We start from the raw sequence: 12954 nt of genomic DNA on the forward strand, positions 1-12954 counted from the left end.
GCAGTCCTTGAGTTTAACTACACACTGTGTGAAGTAGTCTCCCTTTTACCTTGTCCTGAATCTATAGCCTCCTCCTCCTCCTCCTCCATGAATTTGTCTAATGCTCTGTTAGAGCCATCCAATTTGCTGGGCGTCTTGCTCTTGTGTGCAGGGGGGAATGGAATGAGATTGTAGCATGGCGGGCAAGTGCAATAGAATGACGGGGCTAGGTTAGGGTAAGACAGCGTCATGTGTTCAGCCACACTAGCCCAAATGGCTGTACAGCGTTGTACTACTCCCTTTGGGTTGTGTACATTGTACATACCAGGATAAGACAGATTCCTTCAAAATGAGGTTTCGGGATGAGATGCAAACTTTTATTTCTCTTTCCTTACACAGCTCAAGCCAGACCAGAACAGCTGCCGGGACAGCAACAGTGAAAGTGCAAGTGGAGAATCCAAAGGGTTTGGTCGCAGCAGTTCCCGAGAAAGATTCAGTGACGTAAGTGCAACCCTTTTGTCAGGTACCTTATTAGTTCTAGTTTTTGTTTCAGTGAAGGATGCGCCATTAGGGAGACTGGGGTGCTGCCCCCTAACTATGTCTGCCCTCAGCCAGCTCCAACCGGCTTGCCTTCTTCCTTACAACTAACCCAGGAGATAGAACTGCCTGTCAGCTTCTTCTTGCTTCATCTCTGTCATGGTCCAGGGGACTCCCTCTCAAGGGCTAGGGTCCTAGTTGCAGAAGATATCAGCCTTCCCCAAAGTATTCACCAATGAGGGCAGGGTTGCAGATACTGCACAGCCCCCCAAAAGGTCAAACACAGAGAATCAGTTTAGTCCAAACGTAATCTGGAAGCGAACAGTCTGAGGTCAATATCCCAGGGAGGTCAGGCAAGGTACAACACAGCCAGGCAAGGAGACAAAAATCTGGGACTAGGAGGCAAAGAACTGTATGGCTTCCAGCAACTGGAAGGCTCCAGAGGGAGGGCTTATATATCAAGGCCTCCTAAACCACACCCTAACCACAGCTACTAGCAGTGAAGGAGTATCAGGGATTGGTTATGCATGAGTAGGCCCCTGTCCTGCCCAGAGTGCGAGACACGAGACGGAGGCGAGACTGGAATTAATTCCTGTGTTATTAGAGTAATGGTTACATCAAAAGCAGCACGCTTCATAGACTTAGCTATGCTGACTCAATACTGTCCCTAACTAAGCTACGTAGGCATACTCTGCAGCGTGTGAAGAAAGTTGACTCAGCACCCCAGTCAGGGGGGTGCCGCCTTAAGTAATGAAGGCCTTTGCTTGTAATCTCTGACTACTCCAAAGTTCCACCTTCTGGCCGACCCGCTTCTCGCGGCATCTCGTACGGGGCGAAGGGGGCGAGCCTCCGCTGGCTCCTCTGACAGTACAGGCTCAATAGGTGCCGGCTCGGCTTCAGGAGGCGGGAAAGTGTTTGAAGTGCCAGGCAGGGAGTCCTGGGGGGGTGGAGTTGGCACGCGCACCCGGTCCTCCCCCAACATCTCTGTTGGGGCATCTGTAGGTGGAGCGAGGTCTGCTTTGGCAGGAGAACTGTCTGTGAGAACTGGCAGGCGATACCTGCAGGAACGCCTCTCCCGTTACAAACTGGCTCGTACACTACGGTCTACTACGAAGGCCCTCCTCCGGGTCCCGACCCATAGGGAGGCCCGGGGGGTAGTAACAAGATCTAGGGCCTTCTCAGTGGTGGCCCCCGAATTGTGGAATAATCTCCCCAAGGAGGTACGCCTGGCGCCGACACTATTATCCTTTCGGCGCTAGGTTAAAATCTTTCTCTTCTCTGAGGCATTTTAATTTAAGTTATTTATGTAAATGCTGTAATTTCTATTTTAGATGGTGTATTTTTATATTTGTTACACTGACTTTGTAATTTTATTATTGTATATGTTGCTATGTTTGCCGCCCAGAGAGCTGTTTGCTAGTCGGGCGGGATATAAGCTGAATAAGTAAATAAACTACACCCCTCCCTCATTGTCCTCGAAAGCCTTATCTACCTCTGATTCCTCTCCCTGCTCTACCTGAGGAGGCTGGGGCTCGACCAACTCCCCTCCCTGATCCTCCTGGGAGAGCTGGGTCTCAACAGTTCCTTTCTCTTGAACAGGGGCTGGGTCCATAAGCACAAGCTGTGCCACTGCTCTTTGGCCTGGACCCAAAGCTTTTGGGGCCGTCGGTCTTGAGGACTTGGGGGAAGGGTTGATGGCTCCACCTCTTCCTGTGACAGTTACAGGGGGGTTCTTCATCAGGTGTCAACCCAGAGGGCCCCTCAAGAGGATCCACAGCATTGAATTTGTGGGACCCTGCCTGCTCCTCAACGCCCTTGACTTATAGGGTGACTTCTTTGTCCTCTGAGGACTCTGCCTGGTACAAGGTCAGGGCTAGGCATGACACCCTCAGCATTGCTCCTGTAGACAGCAGAGAGGAGGATGGGGAGCAAACTGTATGTGTTGTTGGCTGTGGCGCCACCTACTGTTGGCCTCACTGCCGTCTGCCCTATCAGTCCCAATGGGCACTGGTCACCATTATTTTGTTTCTGTGGACGCTTCTTCTAGTCTGGAAAGCAGATGAGCTGAGAGCATCTGTTTTTGCTAAGGGTTGTTGACTTGGCCTCTGACTCATCCCTTGAGCATTTACACAAATGAGCGGCTGGAGCAGGGCTATCTTGGGAATTTGGGGGACCCTCCAAACCTAAGATTGAAACTCTTCTTAGAGTTGTCAGGCTTGCTTCTAAAGAAGTGCATGTACTGGTTGATGCCATGAGCAGATGTGTGCCTTTTGTATATTTGAATTGTTTGCCATTTCTAGTCCCCCCCCCCATTTTCAATTGAAGTTTCATATTGCAGGTACAATGGCTTAATTTCTCATCCTTGTTCACTCAAACATAGGCCCCATCCACACTGTGCATTTAAAGCGCTGTGATACCACTTGAATAGCCATGGCTTCTACCAAAGAATCCTGGGAGCTGTCGTTTGTTAAGGGTGCTGAGGGTAGACCCATTGGCCCATCTAGCTCAGTACTGCCTACACTGACTGGCAGTGGCTCTCCAGGACTTCAAAATAATACCAATGCTATATGCACATAACTGGAATCTCTCTCTCTCTCTCTCTCTCTCTCTCTCTCTCTCTCTCTCTCTCTCTCCCTCTCCCCCTCTCCCCCCCATATCTATCTATCCACAGTTGTGTAGTGGCAAAATCAGAATTGCAGGGTCCCTTTAACATGAAGGGACATGTCCCTCTCCTTTTTGCTGCAGGATTGAGAATATCTTCATTAATGCCTTCTCCCACAACATCCCTATTAGCCAATCAGCATTAAAAAGGAGAGTGTTGGCTATTGAGAAGAGTCTTCTCAGTGGCTGACTCGCCTCCTTTCACTCTGGCTGCAATCAGCAGAAAAGAACAAGGAGGCATGTTAGAAGACTCTTCTCAGTGGCTAACACACTCCCCTTTCATGATGATTGGCTCATAGAATGCTGGAGGCATAGGGACCCTGCTGGGGTCCTGCTCCCCAAAAGGTAAGGGGTCTAAGACCGTCTGAGACCACGGAGGACTACACCTCTGTATATATATACACGTACTCAAAATGAGAAAAAGGTGGTAAAAAACCCAGCAAGATGATGTGGTGTGACCACCACTATTGCAAATCACTTAAGAGACAAACAGGATTAAATAATGCTGTATTAGACAACAACTGGTTCTGCAGATGTACAAGGGCAGTAGTTCATGACGTGGATTGACAGGACTCTGGTAAGTTTCCATTTCACAGTAAGAGCTTCTTCAGAAATGAACCAATTTGTAAGTACAGCCTCATCGGCTGAAAAACATGAACCCCCACCTAAGGTTACACGTCTCCTTATAAGCAAGCAATATGATACGAACGCTCTGAACAAAGATAACAACTTCATAATTGTGCCAAACTCACTGCCACTTACACAGCAAGCCCCGTGGGAGTGAAGATGGAATGCAGAGACATTCTTTTTATAGTGTCTCCAAAGCCAAAAACATCTTACAGTTTTCCAGAGGAACTAGATGGAGAAAGAGATAAAACTTTCCGTACTGTTGTGAAGATATCATAGTTGACAATTATAACAAACAGAAATTAATCCGAACCTTAAACCTCGGGCAGCTTGACCTAAGTGACAGTGATTTATGCAGAGAAGTCTATTCATTTTATTCTTTTTTTGTGCCATTCCCTGAAAGGGAATTAAATAATGTCCTTAAAATACCTATAGAAACAGCATGTAATAGTGTAATAGCATACACACATTACATATAATGCAATAGTATACATTCATGTTTTGTATACTAGGTAAACCTATAAACAATATACCTTCATGTTACCTGTGAAAACTGGACATGCCATCACTTCCCAAGAAATGGCCCCAATTCTAAACTCATATTTAATCCCTTAGGGTGCTCAGTATCCTTGCGTAGAAGCAGGTTGTCGTAATTGCACCAATTATATCCATGTGCATACGCTCTTGTCAATGACTACAAACCTGAAATCATTATAATCATGAGAAAATTCCGCAAATTGTTGCACCAAAGCTGCCTCCTGATCCTGATGTCTTGATTTTGAATGATGTTTTGTGATCCATGTTCTGATGCTGCGTGATGTTTCCCCCGCATATAATAGTCCACGTGGGCATATAATAGTATAGACTACCAGTTTTGTGGAACAATTAGAAAAATGGTGTCATGAAAAGCACTGATGATCAGTTGGATGTTCAAAAGTATGCATCTGGCACCCACCGAGCACCCACTATATTTAAAGTGACCACACATTAGAAAAATGCTTGATAATAGAAGGGTCAGTATCTGAGTGCACTACATAATCCCTGAGGTTTCTGGTGTGCCTAGTCCAATTCATGGGTACTACTACAACCCAAAATATGGCTCAGTATATGCCAATGTTTGTGTATTATTCTCATGATGGCAGAAGATATGTGAGAATGTTCTAAAAAACATTTGAGCTGATTCCACACTGCACTTAATTCTGTTATTCTGATTATTTCTTACGTGGTAATTTTTCCATTATATTTGATCTTTCACATGACGTGCAAGCTGGCTCTGGAATTCTACTGGAATGTAGTGCAAGTTTAGTGCAAATTTCCATGATCAATGATACCAGAAATAATCTGTTAGCAAGGCTGGGAACCTGGAAAATCATGGGAGTTTTTCGCTATCTGCAGCCGCTCATGTGACAGGCATCCCAGCATGCAGTGCATTCCTGCTCTTTAGTCGCGCGCGCGCGTGTGTGTGTGTGTGTGTGTGTGTGTGTGTGTGTGTGTTTGCCTGACAAAAATTGTACCGGTATTCCGGCATTGGTGCAGACAGCAGCAGCATTTCCCACACACAACCCTGTTTCGATACAATGAAAATAATTTAAAAAGTCAGACCCCAGAGGGAGAGGGCTCACATGGCAATGGGACAAGATCTTAGACCTCCTACACACTGGGGAACACTGTATAATGGGTGAGGGATGAAAACAAGCCATATGAAAGACAGTTACGCAAAATGCCGGTATATCGGCTGAAAAAGGCGGCTGCTCCTTAACGCAAGAGGTGCTGCAGTGAGAAAGGGATTTTTAACTAACGCGATCAGCCCCATGTGTGAAAGCAGCCATAGTCCTGTTTTCTGGGATCCTGGCAGAATTCCTCAATAACTTCAATCCATATGGTAAATCTCTACACAGTTGTAACAAATAAGAAGAAAAATGCAATGGGGAGTTCCTATCTGTAGGCTTTGTAAATACTCTCAAAAATAATTGATCCTGTTGATGATATGCTTCTGAATCTAAGAATGGAACAGAATACTTGTCTGAATGAAAAGAAAATTTTCTGTTGGCATGTGTTGTATTCATACAGATGCAAACACGTGTGTTAGAAAGTCTATGATTTTGATGTTTTAATATTTATAAATTAATTTCTACCCCGCCTTTATTTTCATGATAGAAACCCAAGGCGGCTTACACATGATTCCCAGATGGTCTCCCATCCAGGCACTGACCAGTCCTGACCCTGCTTAGCTTCAGCAGGGTGCTGGCCTCATATGCCTTCAGACCATAGCCTGGGATGTGTTTAACGGGTTTTTACTGGCTCTACGACTGTTTAAAAACATTTGTCGTTGGCCCCCACTCTAGTATGTGGCCCTCAAGAAATTGCCTGCAAGGGAATGTGACCATCATTGAAAAGTTTTCCAACCCTGGATTGAACCTTCATTCCACACTACAAGGCTCTTCTCCACTGGTTTGCGCACTACAATAAAGGCGCTGTAGCTCAGTGGTAGAACATCTGCTTTGCACACAGAAGATCCCAGGTTCAATCCCCATCATCTCCAGGTAGGACTGGGGATGTCCCCCACATCTGAAACCCTAGAGAGCCACAGCATGTCAACGTAGACAATACTGAATTAAATGGGCCAATTGTCTGACTCAGTATAAGGCTGATTTCTATGTTTGCATGTTCTATGCCACAAGAATTTCCCTCATTGCCTTAAATCAGATGTGCTCACTATGACAGCACAGAGACGAGCCCTTAACAGCAAAAACAGCTCAGCTGGACATTCCCCCCCCCCCGGTTTTGTGCCCTCTAATCCTAGCAATCAGCTAAGGGGTTTGCATTCTGAAGAGTGCAGCCAGCTGGCGTTCCTAGGTATGAGGACATGGAATCAGCCATGCAGATCTAACCTTTTAAAAAAGAAGGAAGTATTTCACGAGAGGTACCAAAGATAAACTGGGAAAGTGGATCATTTTTCAGAGCAAACTGAAAACAAAAATATGGGCCTTGAGTAATTTCTGGCTTGGCATTCATCTCGACAGTCAGAGCTTTGGAAAGACCCAAGTTTTGGATACCAGTGTTAAAATCACAAGAGCTGACAGCCCAGGGATAAGTGGGGCGTGGATAATGATAATCCATTCCCACCAATGAAAAACCTGATCTGCCAGAGAGCTGAGCTTGGCACCATCTCTGCTAATAAAAATCCATCACGTGCTTTGCTAACATAGCAGAAATTTAAGCATACTTTTTGCAAAAGCCTCCCAATATCCAGCTTGCTAGCAACTTTGATGGAGAGACATAACAAGCATGCGTGATGAGAGAAATAGCTCGTTTGCCAGGCTTGCGGTTGCCTCCAGCCTTTTGGTCAGATTCTTTTCCTTATGAAAAATAAATAGCATTCTACATTTTCCTCCTGCTCAATCAAATGCAGAAATACTTTCTGCATTTCTTAGCAACTTTCCCAGTTAGGATTTGTATTAGTTATTGCAGCCACAACAAAAATCCCATCTTCAATCACAATGTCGAAATTGTTTTGGTTTGGTGAGGCTTTCTGTGACCAGAGATGACCCAGTGGTCAGTTTCTAATAAATAGTGGGGCTGAAAGAATACACAAATAGCATTGTTGAAAAAATGGAAATGGACTGCCTTCAAGACGATCCCGACTTATGGCGACCCTATGAATAGGGATTTCATGGTAAGCGGTCTTCAGAGGGGGTTTACCATTGCCTTCCTCTGAGGCTAGTCCTCCCCAGCTGGCTAGGGCCTACTCCCCTTGCCACAGCTGCACAAGCCAGCCCCTTCCTTGTCCGCAACTGCCAGCTGGGGGGCAACTGGCTCCTTGGGACTCTGCCGCTTGCCCATGGCTGCACAGGTGGCAGGGCACGTAACCCCTGAGCCACTCACTGTGGGGTGATCTTTAGCTGGCCCTTGACACCCAGGAGACACGAGCGGGGATTTGAACTCATAGACTCTGGACTCCCAGCCAGGCTGTCTATACCAGACTGTCCTATACCAGCTGTTAGTAAGCCGATAGTTAATATTGGGGGATGGATTGTCCACCTGCATATGCCGGTGGGGGGGAAGAGGATGATGGAGACCTTGTGGTTATGGAGATGGCTGTCAGATTTGCTTTAGTTAGAGGCTCTTGGTCTTAGCTGGGCTGGGAAAGTCTTCTTTCTGCCTGAGCTCTTGGAGAGCTGCTGCCAGTCCGAGCAGACAACATTTGGCTTGAGATTCTCAGCAGGGCTGTGTGCAGCCCCCCACCCCCCGACCAGACCCAGGCTGACTCAGGGAACACCCAGCCCAGATCTGACCCCGAATCCATTCAGGAGATGGGGCTAAAGTTTAATTACAGTTTTTTGGGGAGGTGCTTCTGAAGGAGCACCTGGCGGCACTCGGGACTGGATCCTGCTGGGGTCTGCTTTCCCTTGTGGGGAACCCACTGGCAAACCAGACCCCTGCAGCTCTGGATTGCTCCGGGTAGCCTGACCTGACCCAGGGCAATCCAGGGCTCTTTGGGCCCCATTCAGTCCGAGCCGAGATCCCCACGCATCAGCTGAATTCAGTATAGGATTTGGACTTTGGCTGGATCCAGTGCATAGCCCTTTTTCTCAGTATAAAGAAGTTCCCTGTGCTCTTGCCAACATTTAGGAGGATCCATAAATTAGTGGCAGAGGGATAACTTTCCTTGCAGAATCTCCCAGGCTCGATTCCCAGGATCTCGATAAAAGGGCCTCTCACCTAGCTGGCCTGGAAAAGACCTTTGCTTTACCAATAGACTGACTCAGTACGAAGCATATTCGTATGTTTTCTTCTTGTTGTTGTTATATTATTTAACTTATTTATCCCTTACATCCCAAAATGGCTTCTAAGTGGTTTACAAGATCTGTACATATATTTTTTAAAAAATGTGTTTGTTTACTTTCTAAAGCGCAGCAACAACGTATAGTACAGCCAGATAAAGTAAACTCAAACAAAAGAAAGGGTGAGATATTCAGAATCAAGTCCCAATCCATTTACATTAATAATCAGAATTCGTCACAATGTGAGCAGTCAAAGAAGATGTATCAGTGTGTTTGTATACTCATCCTGAAACTTGCCTGGGCCCCGAAGCCCTTGGGAGGGATGCTAAGCGGTGCTGGCACAAGGCTCCTCCTCATTGTGCTTTTCACAGAATCATGGAATAGTAGAGTTGGAAGGGTCCAATGGAGCTTTTCCATATTGCCAGGGGTTTGTTGAGATCAAGTCCAGGAAATGGAGTCTTAGACCCTTCAGAGGCCCACTGTGAGTTGTTTGCAAGGCACTTTAAGGGTAAAGTTGCTTGCCTCCATAGCAGTCTTGATGCCCCATCCACATCTACTGTGGTCCCCAATGAGGTGTCCAGTATAACGTCTGCTGCAATGTCTTGGGAACGGTTTCAGTTCATGTGGTCTGATGACGTAAACAAAGTGCTTGCAGTGATGCAGCCAGCAATGTGTCCTCTAGACCCTTGCCCTTCTTGGCTTATTAAAGCTTGCTGAGGGGGTGTGACCAAGTGGATCCAGGGTGTGGTCAATGCATCATTACAGGAGGGAGTGGTTCCAGCTGCCTCCAAAGAGGCGGTGATTCAACCATTTCTGAAAAAGCCCACCCTGGACCCATTGGTCTGCGACAATTACAGACCGGTTGCAAATACCCCTTTCTTAGGGAACGTGATTGAGAGGGTTGTGGCTCAGCAATTGCAGGTACTTTTGGATGAAACAGACTATCTTGACCCAATCCAGTCTGGGTTCAGCCCTGGTAATGGGATTGAATCAACCTTGGTCACCCTAATGGATGACCTTTATCAGGAGAAGGACGGGGGAGTGTGACCCTGTTACTCTTACTTGATCTCTCAGCGGCTTTTCATACCATTGACCATGGTATCCTTCTGGGCCGACTTGGTGAGATGGATATTGGAGGCACTGTTTTAGAGTGGCTCCAGGGTCGTTTTCAGAGAATAGCATTGGGTGATTGTCTTTCGGCCCCCTGGCAGTTGTGCTGTGGAATGCCACAGGGTACCATTTTGTCCCCCATGCTGTTTAACATCTATATGAAGCCCTTGGGAGTGGTCATCAGGAGATTTGGGGTGAGGTGCCAGCGGTACGTTCATGATACCAGCTCTATTTCTCCATAACTTCTGAATCAGGAGAGGACGTGCAAGCCCTGGACCGCTGCCTGAACTCTGTGGGGGGCTGGATGAGGGCCAATAAACTGAGTCTGAATCCTAGCAAGATGGAGGTGCTGTGGGTTGATGGTTCCCAAGTTCAAAGTCCCTTTGTCAAAACTGCCTACAAAAATGTGTTTATTTGGAGAAATTCACACTAAAATGATGGAGAATTTTCATGAGGATTTTTCTTTTGAAAAAATCGCAGTGGAAATGGAGAGAACTGAATTTAACATTGGAAAAATGAGAAACTGAGAGAACCAAAACAGGCAGATCTTTCCATCCCTAGTGCCACCCCTGGGACTGGGTGTAAGTAGGCAGGCAGGTGAGGGCAGACGGAGGATTGGTGGCGGGCAGTGACCCATTTCCCTTAATGGAACAGCCCCCACTGCTCACAGGTTAAAATTATTTTATTGCCACAAACGTTTCACTTTTCAAATATATATATTAATATATATATTATATATGCTCAGAGGGGCTTCCTTTACAGAAGTTAAGTGATGCTGGTACTGTCCTCCAGGGTCAGGCCATGTGGTGCCAATGTGTCCTGGGAGTAAATCCAAAAGTTCTCCCTTTTGGTCAATGCTGCTGGATCTGCTGGCATCTCTATCGCTGTAATGGAAAACTCCAACAGGCTGTGACCCTCAATGTTAAAATGCTTTGCAACTGGTTGCTCCACTATTTTTGTCAAAATTGCCGACTTGTGGTTCCTGAAGCGCGTGCGTAGGTCAGTTGTGGTCTTTCCTACGTATTGGATATGACATCCTGGTCTTTTGCACTCGATGATGTAAACTATATTGCAGGACCTGCAGGTGATGTTCTGTTTGATGTAATATGTCCTGCCTGTCCTAGTGCTTGTAAACGTGGCTGTCTCCCTGAGGTACACACAGGTGATACAGCGTTTGGAGTGACTTGGATGAGACCCAGGATTGGTGACATATATATTTTCTAGTCATCATGGCAAAGCAGCAGTGGCACAGGCACTCTTTGGAGCCACCACTCCTAAAACGCCTCACACTGTAGAAGGGCCCCCTTCCTCAGAGTAATGGGGAGATAGAGTGCCCCTGCTGCTGCTGCTGCTCTCATGTCGGCAGCATCGAAAATGATTTTGGAAGGGGGATAGGGGTGTAAAAGGGTGGGTGTGGAGATGGCGGTGGCAACAGACCTCGTTTGGCAGGTGCTCCAGAGGCCCCAGCTGCGAGGCAGATGGATGCAATCCCTGCATCTCCATAGGAACAGCCCTGCCCTCCATCGTTGGCGGTCTATTTTGGATAGACTTGCTTGAACTGACCCACCAGGTCCTGTTCCTCTAGTTAGTGGCAGAGGCCAAGGTGGGCTTCCCCTCACATCTGTGGTCCAAGAGGAACTGCCAGTTCAAGCTGAATATTCTCTCAAGGTCTCTGCAGTCGCTCCGTCTCTGGCTGGCGGCCGAGGTCAAGCTGGCTTTCCCCTTGCTGTGATGTTCTTCTTGGGAGAGTCAGGTTTCAGCCTCCTGGTGATCCTTGTTCCCCTGGTTGATGACCCGGGCTAAAACCCTTACGCACAATTAGAAGCTTAAGCATTACCCAGAGGAAAAAAAGAAGCTCTCCCAGTTGGTTGAAAACCTCACAAGCTGGCAAGAGCAGCTTCTCTGGAGGCAACTGTCTTTTAACTTCAGGGAAGATTGCGGATGCTTTTCCATCGCTGACAGTTGTAGAGGCAAAGTCAACCTTTATAAGGAGGGTGAAGATGAGGATCATCAGAATAATGACTTCCAAGTAAGCATCCTAGTGTTAAGGGAGACATTAGCCGTTGGTTGCAAAAAAAGAAAGCAGTCACAAACACTGTGGGACAGCTCCGACTGAATTTCTGGGAGCAAAGCTCAGATGGTCCATAGTCCTTACCAAGTCTCGATTGGATCTCCCCCTCCCCTCGCCTGTAATTCAGTCAGAGAGAGACTCTGAAATAAATTAATGAACAGAAAACTTGCCCTCTGGTAGATTAAGGGCAATTAATTAGCCAACAGCACTTGACACCATGGTGATGAATTCATGTTGAGTTCCGTAAACCTTTCCGCACCCCGCCCCTCTCGCTGCATCTCTGCTTCTGTTGGCTTGAGGGGTGGGGGAGCTGACAACTTGTTTTCCACTCTCTGGATAAGACTGCCCTCCGGGCTCCAAAGACGCCAAAGCTGTCAGCCCTCCCCCTCCTTATGTAAAGCAGAATGGTGCCACCAATTTCATCTCATCAAAATCTCGCCTGCAGTCGAATCTGTTCAGCTGAGATGTTGCTCTAAGGGAAGATGGCTGCTCCTTCGGTTTTTCCTCAACCTGGAATTTCAGTCAGCCCAACTTTCTCTTCCTTTTCCACTGACTCTTCCTTGTATTTTCATGCATTTGGCACGTAACCGAGTCTCTGTTTCCCTCCTCCTCTTTTCTTTTTAATTTATAGACATCTCGACACATCAGTTCTAGAATATTCGAGGGCATTAAGGGAATTTGCTAATGGAGCATTGGAAATTGTGTTTGGAGCTAATGAAATATAGAAAAATGCCACAGCAAATTGGGCATTGGGAGAGCGAGAGGGGTGGGGGAAAGTAAACAATTAAATGACACCAGCAACAAGAGCTCTGCATTTGGCTATCGTTACCAGTCAGGGAAGAGATCTGTGAATTGTTGTGAATAGCTCCCTGAAATCATTAGCTTAATGCACACTCTGCTATCAGGAAAAAACAAACAAACAAACATAATGTTAGGGATTATTTAGAGTAAGGGAACAAAAGTGATACCAAAAAAAAAAAAGTGGTCTGTTTCCATTTTGGGAATTATATATAGTTCAAAACATCCTGCTGCAAAAGCAGTGAAGTAGGTAGCCTTGGAATAGATAAACATCATAAATATGTTCCATAGAACAGACAAAAAAGAGGAGGGGAGATGTATCCTGAATTGCAGAGCAGGCTAACATTTTGTAGCGACCCCATAGGAATAGTTTTTAATCCATGCATT

General features: G+C 46.5%; 1 protein-coding gene across 6 annotated transcripts in view; it reads left to right on the forward strand.

Annotated features, from left to right (window-relative positions):
* AUTS2 (activator of transcription and developmental regulator AUTS2) overlaps positions 1 to 12954 on the forward strand; it is a 934700-nt gene that overhangs the window by 321936 nt on the left and 599810 nt on the right. For all 6 annotated transcript variants that reach the window (XM_061605074.1, XM_061605072.1, XM_061605077.1 and 3 more), the window contains exon 3: positions 379 to 480. In XM_061605074.1, coding sequence (XP_061461058.1) covers positions 379 to 480 — 102 coding nt within the window. The remainder of the gene's footprint in view (positions 1 to 378; positions 481 to 12954) is intronic.

Source organism: Rhineura floridana, chromosome 21 (genome assembly GCF_030035675.1).
Source record: "Rhineura floridana isolate rRhiFlo1 chromosome 21, rRhiFlo1.hap2, whole genome shotgun sequence".
Classification (NCBI taxonomy): Eukaryota; Metazoa; Chordata; class Lepidosauria; order Squamata; family Rhineuridae; genus Rhineura; species Rhineura floridana.